The 21,974-nt window shown below is 51.3% G+C and overlaps 2 protein-coding genes across 3 annotated transcripts; one reads left to right on the forward strand and one right to left on the reverse strand.

The window, feature by feature from the left end:
- The first annotated feature begins 891 nt into the window (after positions 1-891).
- On the forward strand, positions 892-17,421 carry larp1 (La ribonucleoprotein 1, translational regulator). Of its 2 annotated transcripts, XM_037467026.2 has the most exons (21): positions 892-1,309; positions 5,317-5,381; positions 6,196-6,261; positions 8,784-8,855; positions 9,319-9,472; positions 10,520-10,654; positions 10,771-10,923; positions 11,061-11,223; positions 11,496-11,640; positions 12,150-12,324; positions 12,432-12,613; positions 12,717-12,803; positions 12,882-13,208; positions 13,870-13,993; positions 14,264-14,469; positions 14,559-14,665; positions 14,750-14,907; positions 15,019-15,163; positions 15,235-15,344; positions 15,429-15,556; positions 15,632-17,421. In XM_037467026.2, the coding sequence occupies exons 1-21, from the start codon at positions 973-975 to the stop codon at positions 15,824-15,826; spliced, it is 3,234 nt and encodes a 1,077-aa protein (XP_037322923.2). In that variant the 5' UTR covers positions 892-972; the 3' UTR covers positions 15,827-17,421. The 2 variants fall into 2 exon arrangements, with proteins under 2 accessions (XP_037322923.2, XP_037322924.2); XM_037467027.2 differs by lacking the exon at positions 8,784-8,855.
- A 407-nt stretch (positions 17,422-17,828) lies between these two features.
- On the reverse strand, positions 17,829-21,777 carry faxdc2 (fatty acid hydroxylase domain containing 2). The gene is made up of 9 exons (XM_037467028.2): positions 21,694-21,777; positions 20,852-20,883; positions 20,040-20,140; positions 19,857-19,960; positions 19,586-19,707; positions 18,878-19,083; positions 18,588-18,693; positions 18,350-18,516; positions 17,829-18,212 (listed from the first exon to the last, which is right to left on the reverse strand). The coding sequence occupies exons 1-9, from the start codon at positions 21,716-21,718 to the stop codon at positions 18,050-18,052; spliced, it is 1,026 nt and encodes a 341-aa protein (XP_037322925.1). The 5' UTR covers positions 21,719-21,777; the 3' UTR covers positions 17,829-18,049.
- Positions 21,778-21,974: the final 197 nt, after the last annotated feature.

Consider the following 21,974-nt stretch of genomic DNA (forward strand, 5'->3'; position numbering starts at 1 on the left):
TAAATATATTGCAGATTATGGCGTTTAAAAAACTACACCTTTAAAAAAAAGCTCCAGCATTAAAATGGTGCTTGTTAGTGATGATAATCTTACATTATTATTTACTCAACAAAAAACTATACTTAATATGGTACATTATGAGTAAACGTTGACACCTAAAGTACATTCTGCTGCACCATTTAAAATTCACAAGTATTTTTACACTTTTTAATTCTTCAACCGGTATAACATGAAAACCAACGTGACCACACGTGTAGTGAATGTGTGCAACTGCTTTTAAGGTCTAAATTCAATGACTAATGTGACTAATGTGGCTTAGTTTTTCAAAGTTTATGTGATGTGACATGGATGTGCATGGACACACTGTTTCTACGCTGTTGTGTTTTTAACTGGTAAATAGAAGAAAACAAGATTCCCCGTGTAGGATTAATAATGTAACTACCCTTAAAACTTTTGATTCGCTTTCAAACGTATAATTAAATTAAGACAATCCCCTAACCGGAGACAAAATGATCTCTTCTCCATTCCAGTGCTTAGCAGATTTTCGGAAGTCTGGACGGCGAGCAAGCACGTGAACGCGGCACCTCGACCGGAGGCGCGCTCCCGTCTTTACGTGGCTACTCCCCCTCCCAGTACGTGCGCGTGCCCCTGCATCGCGTGGTGGGGATCATCCATATTGCTGCTGCTGGCGGAGATACCGTTGTAGTCCTGCGAGGCCCTGGGACACGTTTTTTCTTTGTTTTTGACCGCGGTTTACGTCGTCGTCGTCTCCCGCCGGAGGTCTCTCGGTCCGGGCGGCGAACCCCCGCCGAAACAACGCCGCGTTTCCCGTGAAATTGAAGGCGAAGTCGGGCCCGGTGGAAGGTGGTGGTGGTGGTGGAGGAGAAGGGGGAGGGGGAGGGGGGGTGGGGTTGCGTGTGAGCGTGAAGAGGACTGGTAATCCTGAAGGGGGAAGAAAGACGGCGGTGGGAAATGGCCACTCAGGTGGAGGCTCTCCTGCCCGGCAACCCGCTGGCGAAGAAGGCTGAGGAGGAGGAAGAGGAGGAAGACGAGGGGGGGCTCGAGCGGCGGACGGCGGGTGTCGCCGAGCCGGGGAGCGACGGCAGCAGCCCCGGGCTGGGAGGGACCCCCGAACCGCAGGAGCGGACCTCCAACCGGGGGGAGGAGGAGGAGGAGGACGGCAAGCCGAACGAGGACGGCGGAAAAGGCCGAAAGGAGTTCACCGAAGCCCCCCCGCCCAAGGTGAACCCGTGGACCAAGAAGATGAACGCGGTCACCGTGGTCAGCGTCAACGGGCAAGCACACCACGGTGCGTACCTTTACGTGTGGATCCGTCCTCGTGTAACTGGCTGTCAGTGTTGTGTCTCCCCGGCCAGGTGTGGTCGCAGGGGAGACGACCGAGCAGCTGTCACGTGTGTAACGCGGAGGGGGTCAAATGGCGTTGTATTTAGCTAGTAACTAAGAAAGTGCACGAACGTGCCCGGCGTGCAGGTTCGCTCTCTGCAGGCTGTTCGGGGTGAAAGACCTCCTCCCCCGGTGGGGCTATTCCTGGATGTGAGCAGCCATGAGGGACTAGACCCTTTAGATAAATGCACCACATTATTTCCAAATAATGGTGTGTCACACACACCAGGGCGGTGGCTGCACACCCTGTTTTACGGACTCTTTAATAAACTTTGCTAACATCTGTACTACCACCATTTAATGTGCCCTAAGTGCAAGAAACTGTAGGCATGTGCAGCGGCTTTAAACACAAATGTTCGTTCTTCCTCTGTCACTTTCAACCCCCCAACCTCTAACAAGCTACTGTTAGCGTGTTTTCGGAACACCCACCCACGTCATCCATTATAAGAACGTAAAAGGAGCCACGAGTTTGTCGCGGCTGTGATACGGTAGCTAGCTTTAGCTCGTGTTAGCCGGCTAACAATAGCACGAAGAGTCCTTTTTTTGGCCTACTGCGTCGCCGAGCCCTCCCCCTCGGGCGTTAGCTAACGACCCGATCGCCAGCTGTGCTTTGGCAGAAAACGTCGGCTTAAACAAATAAACGCGACTTTAAAGATCACAAAGAACACGAAACATCTGATTGTTTAATCTCTTGTTTAAGAATGAGCAGGCTTGTTGTGGGGCGTCACGTGTCCACTCCACGTGTTCCCCGAGAGAGGCATGGGGCGCTGCTAGCTTAGCTAGCTAACAGTTAACTAGCCTAGCTAGCTGGCTAATCATCCACTCGGATTTAATATCCATTTCCCGATCAGAGAGCCCACGCGCGAGGCAGTTTATTTGGTGGTTTAAACCCCGGATGTCGGGTCGCGTGGACGTTGTCAGGGCTCCGGGATGCGCGCTCGCCCGGCTAGCGACCGTTAGCACGAGAGCTAAGCGGCTGAGCTGTGCTAGAGTCACCGTGGCTTCTGCACGCCTTAGTCGATGAAACGTTATCTTTGCTATGAGATGTACACGTGGGTGTTGGATGAGAGGCATGTGATCATATACGCCATCTTCATCGATTGTGCGGAGGTGTTACGTGTGATGGTCCTGGAGTCTGGAGTAATGCAACGGGGTTTCGTGTGTGTGTGTGTGTGTGTGTGTGTGTGTGTGTGTGTGTGTGTGTGTGTGTGTGTGTGTGTGTGTGTGTGTGTGTGTGTGTGTGTGTGTGTGTGTGTGTGTGTGTGTGTGTGTGTGTGTGTGTGTGTGTGTGTGTGTGTGTGTGTGTGTGTGTGTGTGTGTGTGTGTGTGTGTGTGTGTGTGTGTGTGTTATAGAACCGTGTCCACTTTGCAGGGTCAGGTCACAACGGCCTGTCAGCGATTTGCATTGTCGTGTTTGCCCGCTGCCGATGTGGACTTTGTGAACCCAGGCACAGACTGTACAGGCCTTCAGTGGACAATTCAGTATACATGTGTGGTTTGTTGTTGTTTTTTCTCCCTCTAAAACCATCTAGTGGAGAATTTAGCGTATGTATGGTTTGTCGGGCTCCTTCTCAGATGGTAAACTTTGTGTATTCACCATCACGTGTCACTGGCCAAAAAAAGAACACGTTTTTCCGTCACGGAACCGAGCCCATTGTGTCAAAGATTACTTTAAAAAGACCGCAGATGTTTTTACCCCCCTCAAAGGTGTCTGGAGCCGATGGAGGGCTCTGTAATCTGCCCTGTGTGCTCAGCGCGTCCTTCAGCGAGGCCGTGACCTCTCCTCCAGGATAACAACGCCAGCTGAGCGGCACGGCCCGCCTGCTGGTTCTCAGGATCCAATGGATCTTTTTCAAGAGTGATGGCAATATCAAGAAAGGCTGTCACACGGACGGACAAACTCTCCTGTATGACCCTGACCTTTGACCCTCGAACCCTCCAACTTAAGAGGAATCATTTGAGATAACTGACGAAGCCTGATGTTGTTTTGCCTTTTGAAAAGTGGCCTCATTTGTGTAGTAAACGTGCAACATACTTACAGCAAGGAGACGTAAACCGTCCCAGTGTAACGACTCTGATGTCATCAGGCCACGCAACCTGGGGCGTGTGAAACTACTTCCTGTCTCCTCAGTGGTCATGTGACTTTTGTGTGTTCCAGTGAAACTAAAAGTCCATCTTTAGAGGTTTACGCTCCATCATTTAAACATTTTTTTATACAATTTAATCTCCCAGACAAGCGGGCTCAGTTCCTCTGAGTGGTCGATTTAAGGTAATCGGGGGGGTGTTTAACAGCGCTTTTCCTCTTGTTTCAATCCATCGCCTCAGAACAAGAGAACCAGTGTGTGTTCTTGTGTAAGCGGCCGTAAACGTATGTCCGAAGAATCTGTGGTTTCAGATGATTCTAACGTACGTTTTGGCTGAACGACCTTTAAAGGGACGCTGCCTCATTGATCACGACACGGCGGGCGAGGCGTCACCGAGAGAGAGAACCGTGTAGTGACAGGGTTTCTCCTTCGTGAGAATCGGACCTTCATTCAAACCTTATTGTTAATTATAAGGGAAATCGGAAGCTTTTAGCCCAAAGGAATGTTCCTGTTTGTGACTCATCGAGGGGTTAAAGGTCTTGAATTGTGACTTGGGCGTTTCAAAGCATCACAGTATCGTTTTTTCTAAGTAAGACCCCACACACACAGCGTGCTAGGGTGGCCCTTCTAGTGGCTTTATCTCTCCGATTGTTGCGCCTGGACTCGCTGATAGCGGCTCATCCCCTCTGCGGGGTGTTGTCCTCTTGGGCCGTCCCCATTGGAGGTGCGTCCTCAGCCTTCTTCGCTTCAGAGGCGTGTTCTTTTGCTCCCCGTTGGAGGCGTGGCGTTGGAGGCGTGTCACTGAGCCGCCGGTCCCGACCGATTTGACTGCTCAGATCGCCGTGTGGGGACGGATCACCTGTTTGTTTTCACCTTGCCTACCTTCTGATCTCCTAACCGCCTCCTCGGTACGGTTCTGGCCGCTGTGTGATTGTGTGGCGTCATGTGCGTCCACACCCAGCGCTGCGTGTGGGGACTCTTCCTTCGGTTTAACTCTTCTCAAGAGGATTATTCAGTGTAATTCCTTTGTATGCTTTGTGATGTTCGACCTCGTGACTCAACGCCCGACCCATCTTCGGCTTTTGGGGAACTCGACACGTTATCGGCGGCGTGCTGTAGGCGCACCGTGGCGCCTGCCTGTCAGGTCAAACTCTATAATCATAAAGTTAGATTTTAATGGCGTTTGGATTGATGCTTTGGTTTGAAAACTAATGTATTTGCTTCATCAAAGTATTTATTTTAGATGTGTTACATCTGGAATCAAAAAAACTAAGGTTTCACTTTTGGTTTTTTTATCGCCTGAGGGGAACGGCGCCTCGAAGCGATCAGCTGACTGACACAATGCCAGCAACTCGATTTACGAAAAGAAACTCTTCTGTTCCGCCTGTTTGCAGCCAGAAGGAGAATAAATCATCACAACTGAAGGAGGATGTTGTAGTTTTTCCATAGTGGCAATGATTCAGTTGCCAACTTTTTAAAAAACATTCTTTTGAGTTGAATTTCTCTGCATCTTCCTCCCTCCTCTTCCTCAGGGAGATCACCCAGCAGCGGCTCAATTATTCCGTTATCTTTTTGTCCAACTCGAGCCGGATGATGTGCGTTTATAAAGTGTTTCTGTACCTGAACGCCACATTATTTTTAGTGGCGTTTCATCGGCAGCGAAACGAGAGGTTAAAACGATATCTGTTCACTTTACTGTTTATTTATTATTGCTCTGACGCGCTTAGTCCTTGATTTAATGAGTGACTTATTCAACTTGTGATTGTTTTGTGGTTCTGCAGTTTCTGGTTTTAAACTGAAACGTTTAAACCCATCTTTCTGTCTCCAGAGTCCAGCGGGCCGGCCAAGGTGGTGAGAGCGGGGAACCCCCCCAAAGCCCGGCGAGGAGGAAAGGTAACGTTCTGCTCCATGACCTTTCACCTATGAACATCCAATGACCCCATTGAGGGAGTGAGAGGCGCATTAAAGCAAGAGACCTCTGAGGAGAGCGTTTATTTCTTTAAGTCTTAACAGATCGCATTCACCTTTTTAGTAGTTTTACTTTGGGGGCCGGAGTGTCTTCATCTGCATGTCGGATCAATGTTGAACACTTCTTTACGTGTTCCGTGAAAATTAAATGGCTGCATTTAGCGACATAACGTTTATAGTATTTATACACGTAATCAAGGGCTGAGAAGTCAAAGGCAGCTGCGGCAGCTCAGGTATTTACCCAGCATGCCTCGGGCGGCGTATAAACCTGCCTTCACGCCTCCTGGAATGCAAACGGACGGACCTGAAGGTTTAAAAGATGGAAACCGGAAGTAGATCCTAGTAGAGCTGCAACTGGAGCTCATCCTCTGAGTGTTTGAGAAGAATTAAAAACTAAAATGAACACGTTCAAATCAAAGTTTACTGGATTAGAACAGTCTCCTTTTTCTGGACGTTTACCTGCTGCTTTGTTTACCTGTTTGTCTGTGAGACGGGCGCTTTCACATCGTGTGTCATTGTGATGGAGAACGTGATGGTTGACATTTGAATCTGAATGAATTTGAGCTCCTCTGTTGTGTGTTTTGGCTGTTGAGCACCAATCAGATCGTAGCGTGAGTGACATCCAGAGACACTCGTGTTCCACTCATTCACCCTCCAGCTGGAGGGGAACCTCCGATCGATTCCTCTCAGACTCCCGCTAATCCCGCCTTTGTTTTCTTTTAACGTCTTTTCTCTTCAGGTCGGAGACTTCGGCGACGCCAACAGCTGGCCGACACCTGGGGAGATCGCAACTAAAGACCTGCAGGTGAGTGTTTGTCCCATTGTTCACTCATTCAAAGCAGATCAACTCAGAAGGGAGCTGCAGACGTGCTGTAGAGGTGATGAGATCTTCATGTCTCTTCTCTGACTGAACATCAATGGAGAGAATCTTTCACAACTCTGATCTCAGCACGGAAGCGGCAAAGGGGGCGGAGCAACGGATGCTTTGTCCAATCCCCAAGTGACGTAGTTACAATGACGTAGTCGGGGGCGACGCTGACTCAAAGGGGCGTTTACGTCACATGCTCGAAGACTTGAAACTAGAGACTGAGACCCCTGTTGGTCACTACACAGAAGTAGAGTCATCTCCTCATAGACGTCTATGGGAGCAGAGGAGTCGCCCCCTGTTGGTCACTACACAGAAGTAGAGTCATCTCCTCATAGACGTCTATGGGAGCAGAGGAGTCGCCCCCTGCTGGTCACTACACAGAAGTAGTCATTTCCTCATAGACGTCTATGGGAGCAGAGGAGTCGCCCCCTGTTGGTCACTACACAGAAGTAGAGTCATCTCCTCATAGACGTCTATGGGAGCAGAGGAGTCGCCCCCTGCTGGTCACTACACAGAAGTAGTCATTTCCTCATAGACGTCTATGGGAGCAGAGGAGTCGCCCCCTGCTGGTCACTACACAGAAGTAGAGTCATTTCCTCATAGACGTCTATGGGAGCAGAGGAGTCGCCCCCTGCTGGTCACTACACAGAAGTAGAGTCATTTCCTCATAGACGTCTATGGGAGCAGAGGAGTCGCCCCCTGCTGGTCACTACACAGAAGTAGAGTCATTTCCTCATAGACGTCTATGGGAGCAGAGGAGTCGCCCCCTGCTGGTCACTACACAGAAGTAGAGTCATTTCCTCATAGACGTCTATGGGAGCAGAGGAGTCGCCCCCTGCTGGTCACTACACAGAAGTAGAGTCATTTCCTCATAGACGTCTATGGGAGCAGAAGAGTCGCCCCGTGCTGGTCACTACACAGAAGTAGTCATTTCCTCATAGACGTCTATGGGAGCAGAGGAGTCGCCCCCTGCTGGTCACTACACAGAAGTAGAGTCATTTCCTCATAGACGTCTATGGGAGCAGAGGAGTCGCCCCCTGCTGGTCACTACACAGAAGTAGAGTCATTTCCTCATAGACGTTTATGGGAGCAGAAGAGTCGCCCCCTGCTGGTCACTACACAGAAGTAGAGTCATTTCCTCATAGACGTCTATGGGAGCAGAAGAGTCGCCCCGTGCTGGTCACTACACAGAAGTAGAGTCATTTCCTCATAGACGTCTATGTGAGCAGAGGAGTCGCCCCCTGCTGGTCACTACACAGAAGTAGAGTCATTTCCTCATAGACGTCTATGGGAGCAGAGGAGTCGCCCCCTGCTGGTCACTACACAGAAGTAGAGTCATTTCCTCATAGACGTCTATGGGAGCAGAAGAGTCGCCCCGTGCTGGTCACTACACAGAAGTAGAGTCATTTCCTCATAGACGTCTATGTGAGCAGAGGAGTCGCCCCCTGCTGGTCACTACACAGAAGTAGAGTCATTTCCTCATAGACGTCTATGGGAGCAGAGGAGTCGCCCCCTGCTGGTCACTACACAGCTGCTTACGTGTTACTGCATAACTTTTTGTATACAATTTGATTCCATATAAACAAACACACACTTGGATGTTACAAGTTTGTTAAAGAAATGTAAGTATAGTAATGGCCCCCTTGGGGGCTGTAAGCTCCAGAGTCGGGATCCTCCAGCACCCTGCCCCCCCCGGGTCTTGTTACAGCAGCAGTAATCAATCGCCCCCCCTGAGCAGCTTTCTATTCCTGATCATGGAGCGATCGTGTCACTGGGAGGGCCCTGGTAACCTCCCCTATTTTAGTGACTGGGGGGGGGGTATCTCTTGTCCCAAGCAGTAAAATGTGGGTCATAAGAGCCAGGAATAACTTGGGGAGGGGGGGTGTAGTTATGGGGTGTGACGGAGGCCTGGGAAGGGATGTCCTTTTAGGGATCCCTCAACATGCCACCGCTGGATCAGCCCTGCTTCTCCTGTTCTTGGGTGGGGGCTGTGGGTCATGTGACCTAAAGGCTCTAAATCAGAAGCTGAAGTTTTTGATGCATGATGTGAGGTGCTCCTCTTAAAGTAAATGAATTCCCATCATAAAGGTTTTATTGTTCATCTATAGGTACATAAGGAGAAAACCTTATTTATTATCCAGTATTTGTCTTTTTAATAAATTATTCTCTTACTTCCTGCAAGTGCTCGGAGGCAAAGTGGGGAGAATATAATCTTTTTCACACTTTATTTCATTTTAAATGCCAGATGGACAGTTTGCCTCCTGCTGACTCATCAGATACGGAAGACAATGTTTTGTGAGCTGATTAAATAGAAACTGGAATCCTCCAACTGAACTATTTACCTTTGTTGTTTGTCACCTTCTCAGGGGAAAAGGTGTGTGTCTGTGTGTGTGTGTGTCTGCGCGCATCACGCTCCACCTCATTGTCTCCTCTAAACTGCCCTTCCCTCCTCTCTTCAGGTCGAGGCGGTGACGCGCACAGAGTCCTGCCCGCCGCCTGTCAGGCAGGTCAGAGACTCGTGGAGACTCACCGTAAGTTTTAGTCAAAGGAAGCTCGTTGGCTCGGTGTGACATCATCAATGCGCCCATCACACAGCCATCAAATCCATAAATGCATTTGTGTGTCTGCCATCGGAATCAAACATTTATTTGCCAGGACATCTGAGTTTATTCAAACGGAGCCGTTTGGCTTTAGTCTCTGGGAAGAAGATAAGGAGACGGTTTCCGTGGTGACCGTTGATCCTGACACCTTTCATTTGATATAATTACACACATAAAATGCTTAAGCTGCTCTGCTTTGGAGACTGAGCAGAGCTCTATAGTTAGCATGATGCTAAGCTATGTGCAGTAATCTGGTGCATTTTAACCCACTCAATGTTTTCAGATTCCACTTTGCTGAAACAAGAAGTGATGTTTTTGTCCGAGGAGGTTCTTCTGTCGCCTTTTTAACGAGTGGTTCTTTTAGACTGAACTTTGTCCTCCTTGCTCTCATCAGGGTCCGAAGAAGATGACGTCGACGCCGACGGTGAAGAAGGAGAAGAGGGAGAGCAACGAGGAGAGCAAGGAGAACCTGAAGGCCAAGTCAGACGACTCCGGAGAGGAGAAGAACGGGGACGACGACTCGCAGAAGAACGGACCCAAGAAAAAAGGTGACCCCCCACACCACACACACACACACACACATGATCGGTAGCACATGCTAACATTAGCATCCATAAATCACCGTTCATACACCCGTCTCGTCTGCTCAGACTCTTCCACTTTAAATAGGGTTCCTCCTGGTTTCATGAATGAAAGTCCACGCTGCTCCCCTTGAGGAGGTTGTTGTTTGTATTGTGACGGCCAGCTGTTCGCACAAGCCCACTCAATAATAGAAGAATAAAGTGAATTAAAAGGAATTAAACGTCCTCCATGTTCCATATAATGAAACCTCCAGTGACTGCTGTCCCTCTTCATCACGCTGTATTCATCTCCAGCTCTGGACACAGACTGAAGGAACCTCTCCTCCTCCTGGTGGTGTTTTTACGTAACAGACTTCAGCTGAAATAAACGTATTCAACTTCAGCTGTTAAAATCCATGCGAGTGCCGCTGCAGACGTGCTGTAGAGGTGATGAGATCTTCATGTCTCTTCTCTGAATGAACGATGAGAACCTTCACAGCTCTGATCTCAGCACGGAAGCAGACGGACATTCACATCAAAAGTCTCATTTTAAGCCCCAAATCGGCAGCTTCTGCTCCGCCTCCTTTTACCTGCTGAGTCATCAGCTGCAGAGCCACGTCGCCTAAAACGGATGGAGCTCTGAGCCGCAGGTCCCTGGTGCCCCCTGCAGGCCGGCTGAGGTTCTGCAGCAGGATGCTCACTGGTGGCTCTAGTGTTGAATATGACATCATTTATTACTAGAGCCGCATGGAGGAAAGTAACAAACAATACTGTCTGTTCAGTCTCCTTTTATTTCCAACTTTAACTGGAAAGCTTCTAAACAATATGGTTTGAACTGAAAAGATAAAAACTACAAAACTGTATGAGAGGAGCAGCACAAAGGACCTCATATCTTTAAAAAAAATACATGTAAAAATATTTATGGGGAGAATATATATATATATGAATGTCAGATAATTTCAGGAAGAATTAGGTCAGTTTGGATCTTCTCACTGAAAGCTCCTCCTTGGCTGAACGCCTCGTTCCTCCCAACAGGAAACAAGCACAAGTGGGTCCCGCTGATGATCGAGGTGAAGTCCGAGGGGCCCAGGGAGCGCTCGGCCTCCAGGAACAACAGCCGGCAGAACGAGCCCCCCCGCCTGCCCCCCAACGCAAGGAACGACCTCAGAGGTCAGGCCCCCCCCCCCTGTCACTCAGCAGCAGGAAGTGGTTGTTGAGACGACTTCTGCTTTGACGGCTCACTGAGGAAGTTAAAAGTATTATTGTCTCCCCCCTCCCCCCCACAGACTGGCACAGTCAGAAGTACGAGCGGGAGTGGCGTGACGACCACGACGAGGTGTCCAGCGTGAAGAGCGAGGGGGCGCCGTTCCGGGGAGGGTTCAGGGGCCGCGGCCGCGGCAGAGGAAGAGGACGAGGAAGAGGCGGGAGAGGAGGAAGAGGTAGGAGAAATATGAAGATCTATGGCTTTTTTGCTGCAGCGCCCCCCCCCCCCTTTTATTACTGTCTCCATTCTTCCACCACTTTTCCTTGAGTTTGAACTTGACTTTTGAAGTAATCATAACCCCCCCCCCTTAAGGCCACTACGACTACCACTACAGCTACAAGTCCTACGACGCCAAGGACGGGCCCTCGGCCCAGAAGTTCGGCACCGCGGTGACTTACTACTACGACAACATGAGCAGCAGCGACCTCTACTCCGCCGACCAGGACATGCTGAAGGACTACATCAAGAGGCAGATGTGAGTTCACCTGGGGGGGCTCGGTGGGTGGGGGGGGGGTAGAGAGGAGGTGCTGTAGAGGTGATGAGATCTTCATGTCTCTTCTCTGACTAAACATCAATGGAGAGAAACTTTCACAACTCTGATCTCAGCACGGAAGGGCCTATGTCAATCAGCCTGTAGCCCCGCCCCCCACACAGCCCCCACTTTATGGGGTTTCTCTCTAAATGGACGTCTTGCTGTATTGAGGGAGACTCGTAACTATGGAAACTGAACCCTGTCTTTGTCCCCAGCGAGTACTACTTCAGCCTGGACAACCTGGAGCGAGACTTCTTCCTGCGGAGGAAGATGGACCAGGAGGGCTTCCTGCCCATCGCTCTGGTGGCCAGCTTCCACCGGGTCCAGGCCCTCACCACCGACGTCCACGTCATCATGGAGGTGAGCGCCGCTGGACGAGGGTCGTTCAAGTGATGAGACACAAACGTCGCGGCGGATGAATCCACCTTTAGAAACACGACAAAATCATACAATCCCGGAAGGTGTGAAGCCTGAGAGCCATGTTGACTCATCTGGTCATCAGGTCAAATTAATATGGTGTTAATCTGTGAGCTTGATGAGGTGTTGAAGGCCCCCGGTCCGTGTGGTAAACTAAGCTAAGCTAACTGGCTAACTAGAAGGCACGTGAGTGGTGACTGAATCACCTCCTTTCCAGAGCTGTTCCAGTAAGGTCACATGACTGATTGGTAATTGTTCTAAATTCTTCCCAGTCAAATGTACAATTCCATAATAATCAAGTCTTTTTATTTTCTTAAAGTATTTTATTTTCTCACTTAAGTGAAATTAACATACCTTTACACAAACAAAATGTTGATCTGGTTATCAGGGTTATAAACCTGCTCCTGCTAGCACAGACTAACAGGTGTTGTCCCCCCCCCCCCCCCCCCCAGTCTTTGAAGGACAGCAAGGAGGTGGAAGTGATCGACATGAAGATCCGTCGGAAGGTGGAGCCGGAGAAGTGGCCCCTCCCGGGCCTCGCCACGCTGGACCAGCCGCACACCGACTTCTCTCAGCTCATCAACTGCCCCGAGTTCGTCCCCCGGCAGCCGGCCGAGGAGCCCCAAGGTGACCCCCCCCCCCCCCCCCCCACACACACACACACACACCCCCAAGGCCCGCTGCCTTTTGTATCCTGTTAACCCCCATGTCCCCCCCCCCCCCCCCCCCCCCAGGCTCCCCCAGGTCGTCCACGCCGGCCCGGCAGCGCAGCAAAGCGGAGCCGGACGCCTCCAACCTGAAGACGATGCCCAAAGGCCTCTCCGCCAGCCTCCCCGACCTCGACTCAGAGTGCTGGATCGAGGTGAAGAAGAGGCCCCGCCCCTCGCCGGCCAGACCCAAGGGCAGCGCAGAGAAGGTGCCCCCCCCCCCCCCCATGTCCGATTGGTTGTATATATAAAGGGGCCTATATAGATGAAATGTTATTGACATCTCTGTCCCCCCCCCCCCTCCGAATGAAGGCCCCTTCGTTGCAGCAGAAGGAGAAAGACGACGCCTCAGTGCCTCAGCCCGGCTCCTCGCCCCCCCCCACCACCACGGGGAATAAGGTATTGGTCATTAAATGTGTCCAGTTAAAATGTTGATGTGTAAAAGTGGCTCCAGCTGATGACCTTTGGCCTCCTCAGGAGGGGGCGGAGCCTGACGAGCCCGAGGAGCTCGACTTCATGTTCGACGAGGAGATGGAGCAGATCGACGGGCGCCGCAACACCTTCACGGACTGGTCGGACGAGGAGACGGACGGCGAGATCGACGACCACGACGTCAACAAGATCCTCATCGTGACGCAGACGCCGCCGTACCTGAGGAAGCACCCGGGGGGGGACCGCACGGGACACCACACCTCCCGCTCCAAGCTGTCCACCGAGCTGGTGAAGGTCATCAACGACGGGCTCTTCTACTACGAGCAGGACCTGTGGGACGACACCTACGAGCCCGAGTACGCCACCATCAAGGTGAGGGTAGACTCCTCTGGTGGGGGGGGTGGTAGACTCCTCTGGTGGGGGGGTAGACTCCTCTGGTGGGGGACATAAGTCTTCTGACAGCTTCCACGCTGTGTCTTTTGTCCCCTTTTTGGAGCTTTCTGCCTAAAACCAGATGGCGAGCGTGCGTGGAGCCGCTTCTGGACCCGACACGGTCGGGGGGGGCGGGGGGCGCGTGCGTCTTTGTGTCCCTCAGGCATTGTCCTGCTCTTTGTGGCGGCACTCGTCCAGCAGCGTGTGGAACAGCAGGTTTGGAGGGGGGAGACGGAGGGGGGGTTGCGTTTATAAATAAACCCCACCTACCGGGCCCCGGGTCGATGGGATCGAGCCGACTGGCCCGTAGTGGGGGGGGGGCGAGATGGACGCTCAGAGACGCGAGGACACCCGGTGGAACCAGAGCGTGAGTGAGAGCCATCGAGGAGCCTCTCTCTCTGGAGAAGGTCTCTTGTGTGATTAGTCTTGTTTAGTCTACTGGGGGGGGGCAGCATGAAGGTGAAGAGGGTGTTTCTGGCGGCCATGTTCTGCTGCTGCGTCTCAATGTCCAGGTTTCTGCAGATCAGGTCCGTTTGTTTAGTCTGAGTGTGTGTGTGTGTGTGTGTGTGCGCATCTTCTTAATCTGTCACTTGTTTTACAGCAAGAGGTGGAGAACTTCAAGAAGGTCCACCTGATCAGCCGCGAGCAGTTCGACTGCCTGACCCCTGAACCCCCGATCGACCCCAACCAGGAAGTGCCTCCGGGCCCCCCCAAACCCCAGCAGAGTAAGAGGCCTCCAAATCTTTCATTCTCTTCCTTTTGTGAGCCATCACATCTCCTTTTGAGGCTTTAAAACTACCCATAATGCAACACCTGGTGCACATATCATGAGGCCGCCATTAGTTTCTCTTATAATGAAACAAATCTGTTTCCATGGAGATAAGCCCCTCCCCAGCCAGATGAAGCGGTCAGTCTCTCAGCATTGTGTTGATAGAACTGTGGTTTATTTGTGACATCATTTCCCCCCCCCCCCCCCCCCCCCCCCACGTCTCCAGTCCCCACAGACGCTTTGGCGAACAAGCTGTTTGGCGCCCCCGAGCCCTCCTCCATGGCGCGCTCGCTGCCCACCACCGTGCCCGAATCGCCCAACTACCGCAGCGCTCGGACGCCCCGCACACCTCGAACGCCCCACCGGAAGGACCAGACCATGACGCCGCGCTTCTACCCCGTGGTGAAGGAGGGCCGCCCCGTGGACGCCAAGGTAAGATGGCCGCCGACGCGGGCCTCCGTTTTACGAGGGGGGGTGTCGTTCTGTTTTTACGTGACACGCGTCTCTCTGCCTCCTCTCAGACGCCGAGGAAGAGGAAGACCCGACACAGCTCCAACCCCCCCATGGAGTGCCACGTGGGCTGGGTCATGGACTCCCGGGAGCACCGGTCCCGCACCGCCTCCGTCAGGTGGGACCTCGCTTTGTGTCCACGAGGTCACGTCGCAACATTGGGCTTCTTTTTTTTTTATCCCATCTTTTTCTCCCTCCCCAGCTCCACCGCCAGCCCCTCGGAGGGCACCCCCGCCCTGGGCAACGTGGGCTGCACCCCGCAGTCCCTCCCCAAGTTCCAGCACCCGTCACACGAGCTGCTCAAAGAGAACGGCTTCACGCAACACGTTTACCACAAGTACCGCCGGCGCTGCCTCAACGGTACACACACACACACACACACACACACACACACACACACGGTGGTGTGACGCCTCCAGGGAAGCTTCATCTCTCTCTCTCTCTCTCTCTCTCTCTCTCGACCAATCACAGAGAGGAAGCGGCTGGGAATTGGCCAATCGCAGGAGATGAACACGCTGTTCCGCTTCTGGTCCTTCTTCCTGCGGGATCACTTTAACAGGAAGATGTACGAGGAGTTCAGGCAGCTGGTGGTGGAAGACGGGAAGGAGGGATACAGGTAGGAGAGCCTCAGAAGGGGGGGGGGGGGGGGTGTCCTCAGGTGACGTGGTCTAACTGCTGGTGTTGCAGGTACGGATTGGAGTGCCTCTTCAGGTACTACAGCTACGGCCTGGAGAGGAAGTTCAGGCCGGACATCTTCAAGGACTTCCAGGAGGAGACGATGAAGGACTACGAGGCCGGTGAGGTCCACGTGACGCCGCCAGGTGGCGTGCGTTTGATTGTTGATGTCAGAGTTAATGCTAACGGCTCTTCTGCCTCCTCAGGCCAGCTTTATGGGCTGGAGAAGTTCTGGGCCTTCCTCAAGTACTCCAAGGCCAAGACCATGGAGATCGAGCCCAGGCTGCAGGAGTGTCTGAGCAAGTTCAAGCGCCTGGAGGACTTCAGGGTCGACGTGAGTGGGATCAGCTGTTATTCATGTGTTCATCAACGTGCCACAGTCATGTGTAATGAGCCCCTCCCCCTGCAGCCCCCCATGGAGGAAGGAGGCCGCAGGCGACACTCGTCCAGCGGGGACGCTCGCCGCCGGAACCCCTCCCAGCCCACTGGCCGGGGCCTGAGCCCGGCCCCCCCCGGCGGCCAGGGCCCCCCCGCCCCGACCAAGGACGACGCCAAACCCGCTGGACAAAAAGCCCCCGCCCCGAATGCCAAGACACTGAAATAACTCACGCGGCAGTTCTCTCTGCGCCGGGGGGGGGGTCTCCACTCAAGCTCAAGAACGGATTGTTTTTTTTTTACTCCCCTACAAAAGCGTTTGAATGTGAAACGAGGAACTTGATGAACGACGGTTTGTCAAAGATTTGATCTTTTTTTTTGTCTTGATGAGGCAAAAGAAACCAGGAGGGTTTTTATTTCTTTTTATATCTAATATCGGTCGGGTGGTGATTTACTACCCTTGGAAATTTGTTTATTTTGAACCCCCCCCCCTCCTCAAAAGTCTCTCACTTCTGGATTCTTGGGCGGCGCCGAGCGGACCAAAGCGGTTTGAACCCATCCATAAAGTCTCTATTTGCTTTTCGGCTGAACATTGGAGGGGGGGGCAGGGGGGGTCATGAAAAGAAGCCGATGATGGAGACTTCCTCCGAGTGACACATGCCTTATTTTAATGGTTTACTGCGTGTTCAGCTTCACCTCATTGTACAGCATCTGAAAGGTCACTTTTCTCCAGCAGAGGCCGCTGGATCGGTGGGGGGGGGGGCAAACAACCCCCCACTCTCGCTTTCTCCGCTCACTTTCTCTGAACTGTCTTCCAAGTGTCATTCTGGTCTGTTACACACCCCCCCCCCCCCCCCCCCCGATCCATCCATCCCGGAATCATCCCCTGGATTACTTGAAGAAGCCACGCTGACAAGTGACTGAGCTCCGTCTCGGGTGGAGCTTTGGGTGGAGATGTGCTGTCTGGGGGAGGAGGCATTGGGGGGGGGGGGGGCATGGCGCTCAGACACCTGACTGGAGCTCGGTCACACACATCTGGACGGACTCTTCACAGGTTGTGGTCGCATGCAGGTACAGACGTAGCAGTGTGTGAGAGACGACTACACACACACACGAGGACACACACACACACACACACGAGGACAACTGGACTTCTGTTGGATCTGTATCTGAGGCCCCCCCCCCAAGGCGCCCTGATACTTGTGTTATTGTTTATAGGACAGATTCTATATTTGCCTTACGTCAACGTACGCTTTGACCTCTCATGGTTTATCTTTTAATGCTTTTTAATTTGCAGTGTTTTTCTGCGCTGGTGTCGTCATGGGGACGGAGGTGTGTGTCGTCATGGGGACGGAGGTGTTTTTAAACAACCATCTGGATCAGTCAGTGAAACACAAAAGGGAAAACTGACACAAGAACCGGTTTCCTTTTTTAGTTTTGATTATGTTCAGATCTTAATCCTCAGAACATTAAAATGCCTAAAGGACTTCATTGTTAACACACAAACACTCACTTGGATTTTCGGGACTCCGTCTCACGAGTTAAAAACGTTTAATTCTTCGTGATGCTGAGCTTGTTTCTTGTCGTCGTCTCACGTTCAAAGTGTTTAAACAAAATGTAAGAGGCGTTTCCTCCGAAAAAAACTAAGCTTCTGGGCGTTTGGGGGGGGGGGGGGGGGCTCTGCTGTAGTGAGAGCACCATCGATCACCTGACAATGGGGTGGGGGCACCTCGGACCTGCTGCTAGCGGTCCAGGAGGAACGTGGCTGGTTTTGAAAGTCTGGAGATTGGAGGAAAAAAAGAAAAAAAAAGACAAAAGCATAAAGCCAGAAGGACGTTTAGATCTTTGGCCGCAATGAGGAAAAAAAGATGAAAACGTGCAAAAAGGAACAAAAAAATATGTAAGATACTTGAATAAGATCTTGTATTATAACATTTAATATTCATAATATCTGCTTTGTAGGCTGATGTGATTCGCTATTAGTGTTATTTGTAATTTGTAGTAATTATGCTTTTCCTTTAATAAAGAAAAAAAAAACTGACAAAAAGCTCACTTTGCTTCCCGGCTGATTATTTTTCTCATTTCATTAAAGTTACTGTTTTTATTGTGCATTAAAGTACATTTTCAGGTTTTTCCCCTCTACAAGTGAGGCTTGAGGTCAAAGGTCATCTGGAGAAGACTCCGAATCAAAGATCTTATTTTTACATCAGGTGCTAAGAGAACCACACAACTTAACTTTTAAAGTTTATTTTACATTGTTTACTTTGGACGTTGGTCCTGAGTAAAGTGCGTCTTCTAATGAAGACGTTTGGATGACATCAGTTATTACAACAATCATTTCTTTATTACAATAACGTTAAAACAATCGATTAAAAGCTGAAATTAGTGCAACACGTCTTCAGACTTCTGTTGGATTCGATCAGCTGTCGGTTCCAGATTCAAAGCGGGGGGGTCAAAGGTCGCGCCCCTTGGTGGGCGTGTCGGGGATGCTGTCTCTCAGCGGCGTGAGGCCCGTCAGCAGCGAGTGGCGCTCGTACTGCTTCGTCAGGCGGAACTTGGCGTCGGTGCCGTGGAGCCGGTCCAGAACCCCGAAGACCCCGAAGCACTGGTTGAACCTGAGGGGGGGGGGGGGGGGGGGGGGGGGTCATTCCTTATGAGAATAACTCCTCAAAACAAGTCCGATATCTTGACCTTTGACCTTGAAGATGTGAAGCGGCTCTTCGGGCCTGAACCCCCCCGGAGGCGGACTCACCGCAGGTGGTGGAAGTCGTGGAACTCGGGGGAGGGCAGGAAGGGGAGGTGGTACCCGCAGTGCGAGATGGTGGTGCTGATGAGGGCCGTGCACAGCCACAGGCAGGTGGTGGTCATGTGGGAGGCCAGGACCACGGGGCCCAGGATCACCGGCAGCATGTTGGAGATCTGAGGGAGGAGGCTGTTTAAATGGGGGCAGGAGAGGGGGGAGCAAGGGGCGCGGGGGGGGGGTCACTCACAATGTGCTCCAGGGGGTGAGCGTAGATGCACACGATGCCGATGGGGGCCGTCCACTCGTGGTGCTGCTTGTGGAAGCGCTTGTAGAGGCCGGGCTGATGGAACAGCCTGCAAAGGGAGAGAAGATGAGCCCCCCCCCCCCCATGAGGGTCACTAAACAACTGATCAAGGTCAGATCCGCTTTATCGGAGTCTCTTTTCACATTATACGCTATTTAGGTTTGTATTAACGGTATCAAAGGAGGTATCAACAGATGGGGGGGGGGGGGGGGGGGGGGAAACCACGCGCCCACCTGTGGGAGTAGTAGAAGATGAGCTCCTCCAGGATGGAGAAGAAGGCCAGCTCCATCAGGGCCCGGTGGAAGGTGGGCAGCTGGGGGTCACAGGGGTCGCCCCTCAAGGTCATCAGCTGGTAGGCCCCCACCAACATGGGCCCCGAGATGCACAGGTGGTTGAAGAGGACGGTCTTCAAGGCGTGGATGAGCTTCTGTTTATCCACCTGCACAGGTAATCAATAGGACCCAACACTGTGATATATTTAAATGGCGGGGGGGGTGGGGGGGGGGTTGTTTACTCATGTGTCCATCTAACGCCCATAAACCAATGATTATTGATCTCATCTCGGTTCAAAGTTCTTTTGCAGTTGATTTGTTTTTCATGTTCTTGATGAATCGGATGAATGAAGTCTGCTGTGGGAGAATAAAGGTCCCGACCCTTGGACCCCCCCCGATTGATAACAGCAGTGTTGTTGCTTCATTCAGTTTCAAGTTCAAAGTGACGACAAACGATGACTCAGCAGATATTTCCAGTCTCAACGAGGTGTGGAAGGTTATCGGATCAATGAGTGATCAGCAGGACTTTGTGACGACACGTCGCCTCCTTCTGGGACTAAAGCTACCAACTGAGGACCATCTACATCTACATATAGTTATAGATATAGAGATCTATATGGAGATGATTGATTGATTGATGATTGATTGATGGATGCAGACCGGACCTACCGGGTTGTTCTTGTCCACCTGGATGCGGTAGCGGGTGATGAAGGCAGGTTTCCCGGTGGTGTCCACCAGCAGCAGCAGAGCGTTGGCCCCCCAGAAGGCCAGAGTGGGGACCAGCATCGTCCCTGGGGGGGGGCGGCACCAATGAATATGAATGAAGTGAGAGGAGAGTATTGATTATTGATCAGAAATATAAACCGTGATCCTGAGTCTGTGCTGCAGAAGAAGATGGACGACGTGGAGAGGAATGTCCCCCCCCCCCCCTCCTTCTTACCCAAGTAGAACAACGCCGTGTGATGACCCTCGAAGGTCACGTGCAGCTTGGTCCACAAGTCCTGCCAGAAGTCTCCTGAAGCTCCCCAGAACCTCTGCAGGTGCCTGGGAGGGGGGGTCAGAGGTCAAAGGTCACAACACGTGTCCTCGTAAGACAAAACGTTCTGAGGTGTTCCTGATGTACCATGTCAGCGAGTTCCCGAACGCCGCCAGGAACAAGATGCCCGACCCGATGACCACGGCGGCCTTCTTCACCGAGTCCCAGAGTCCTCCAGGAGCCTCCTCCTGGGGGGGCATATCCGTTACCCTGAGAACCTCCTCACACAAACATCAAACCACCCTCCTTAAGTTTCCATAACGGCACCGTGGAGGGAGAACCTGCTGAGGAGGAGGAGCAGAGGATGTCCCCCCCCCCCCGGGGGCTTCCTCTGGGTTTGTGCAACGTCATTGTTTGGAATGTTATTTGAAGTTCGGCATTTAAGCCGACGCCCTCTTGTTTACAGTTATGATGAAGTCATTAGAAAATGAGCGTGGGACCAAAGCTCGTGATCACATGACCTGGTCACGTGATCAGCGTGTGGAATGTTGATGTGAGCAGCAAATGAGTCTCGAAACAGAGGAAACGGGATCGAGAGGAGTAATCTGTGGGGTTCTGAAGCGCCCCCTCCCTACATTTCCCCCCCCCGGCATCCATTATCGGTCCTCTTCTGCGCCTCATAAAAGCAGAGGGGGGGGGGGAACAGGTCGAGCCTGAACCGAGGAGCGCCGAAGCCAACGAGACAAAGCGTCGGAGGAGGAGAACAGACGGAGGAATTCATCAAAAACAACAGGCAGGTACAAGAGAAGAGAGATCACATGACCTCACACGATCACATGACCTCACACGACCTTTTCACAGTCAACACGGAGCAAAACAAGCTCCAAATCTTACAATGATAGGAAGTAAGTCGCCCTCTATGGGCCGACCTTTGACCCCTGGTGACCTGTGGTTCTTACCTGTCTGCTGGCTGAGGCCACGCCCCTCAGGTCTGCAGGAACAACAAGAAGTCACGTTAATGTGGGAGGAGCTCATTGTCATTTATGTTGAGACGTTCAAAAGGCAGAAGGTCAGAGGTCAAATGTTCAGTAAAAGCAAGAGGATCACATCTCTAATGTTACTTAATAAAGTAGATGAATAAAAGCTCTTCATGTTTCCCTCAGAGTGCAAGATGTACAGATTGAGGATTATAGATAATCCTGTTATACCCCCCCCCCCCCCCACAGTCAAATTCTTGGGGAAAATAACTTTTCCACTTTCCACCCTGCAAGAAAATATCAAACTGAAGGAACAAAAGAACCAAAATCAAAAAATAAAGGAGATTTAAAGGAATAGAATTGGATGCATTAATTAATAACTTTTAGATGTGGATTAAATGTTTTCTTTGATAAAAGATGGAAAAACTTCTGAGACACAAATCATTCAAAAGCATTAAAAGTTTTTAACGGAAAAACAGGATGTTTAACAAATTGTTGCAAACGAGTTGCTACTTAAACGTTATTTTATAATCCGACTGATAAATAAATGAACAAAACATCATCTTACGGAATGAAAAAGACGCACTGGCTACTAAATACTTTAAATGTGATCATCACATGTTACTGAATAAAGAACCTTAACATTTGTACTTTGATAACTTTACATCAACTTTTCTGATTTTGAAGCATCGAGACACGTGAGACCATCAGCGACATAAATAACAACAACAGCAATAACAACAATAATCAGGTGTTGCGGGCTGAAGCACCGACACAAACCGGAGCCCAGCCACGTGATCCCGGGGACCGGAGCACCGACTCACCGCCGGTTCTGCTCTCCGGTGTCATGTTCCGTCGCGCTGCGCCTCTGAGCCGCCGCCGACTCTCGCCTTGTATTTACGACGACGGGCGGCTCCTGATTGGCCGGCGCGTGGTCAGCTGACTGGAGCCGGACCCGGAAGTTACGGGAACATCTTTTTTCCTTTCGTAAAAAAAAGAAGCTTTATCAAACGACTACGCACTTAAAACAGTATAATATAGTAACTATAGTAGTAATGCGTGTTATAATAATAAATACATAAATAACAAGATGCCAAAGTATTAA

Source organism: Pungitius pungitius, chromosome 16 (genome assembly GCF_949316345.1).
Source record: "Pungitius pungitius chromosome 16, fPunPun2.1, whole genome shotgun sequence".
In the NCBI taxonomy this organism is placed as follows: Eukaryota; Metazoa; Chordata; class Actinopteri; order Perciformes; family Gasterosteidae; genus Pungitius; species Pungitius pungitius.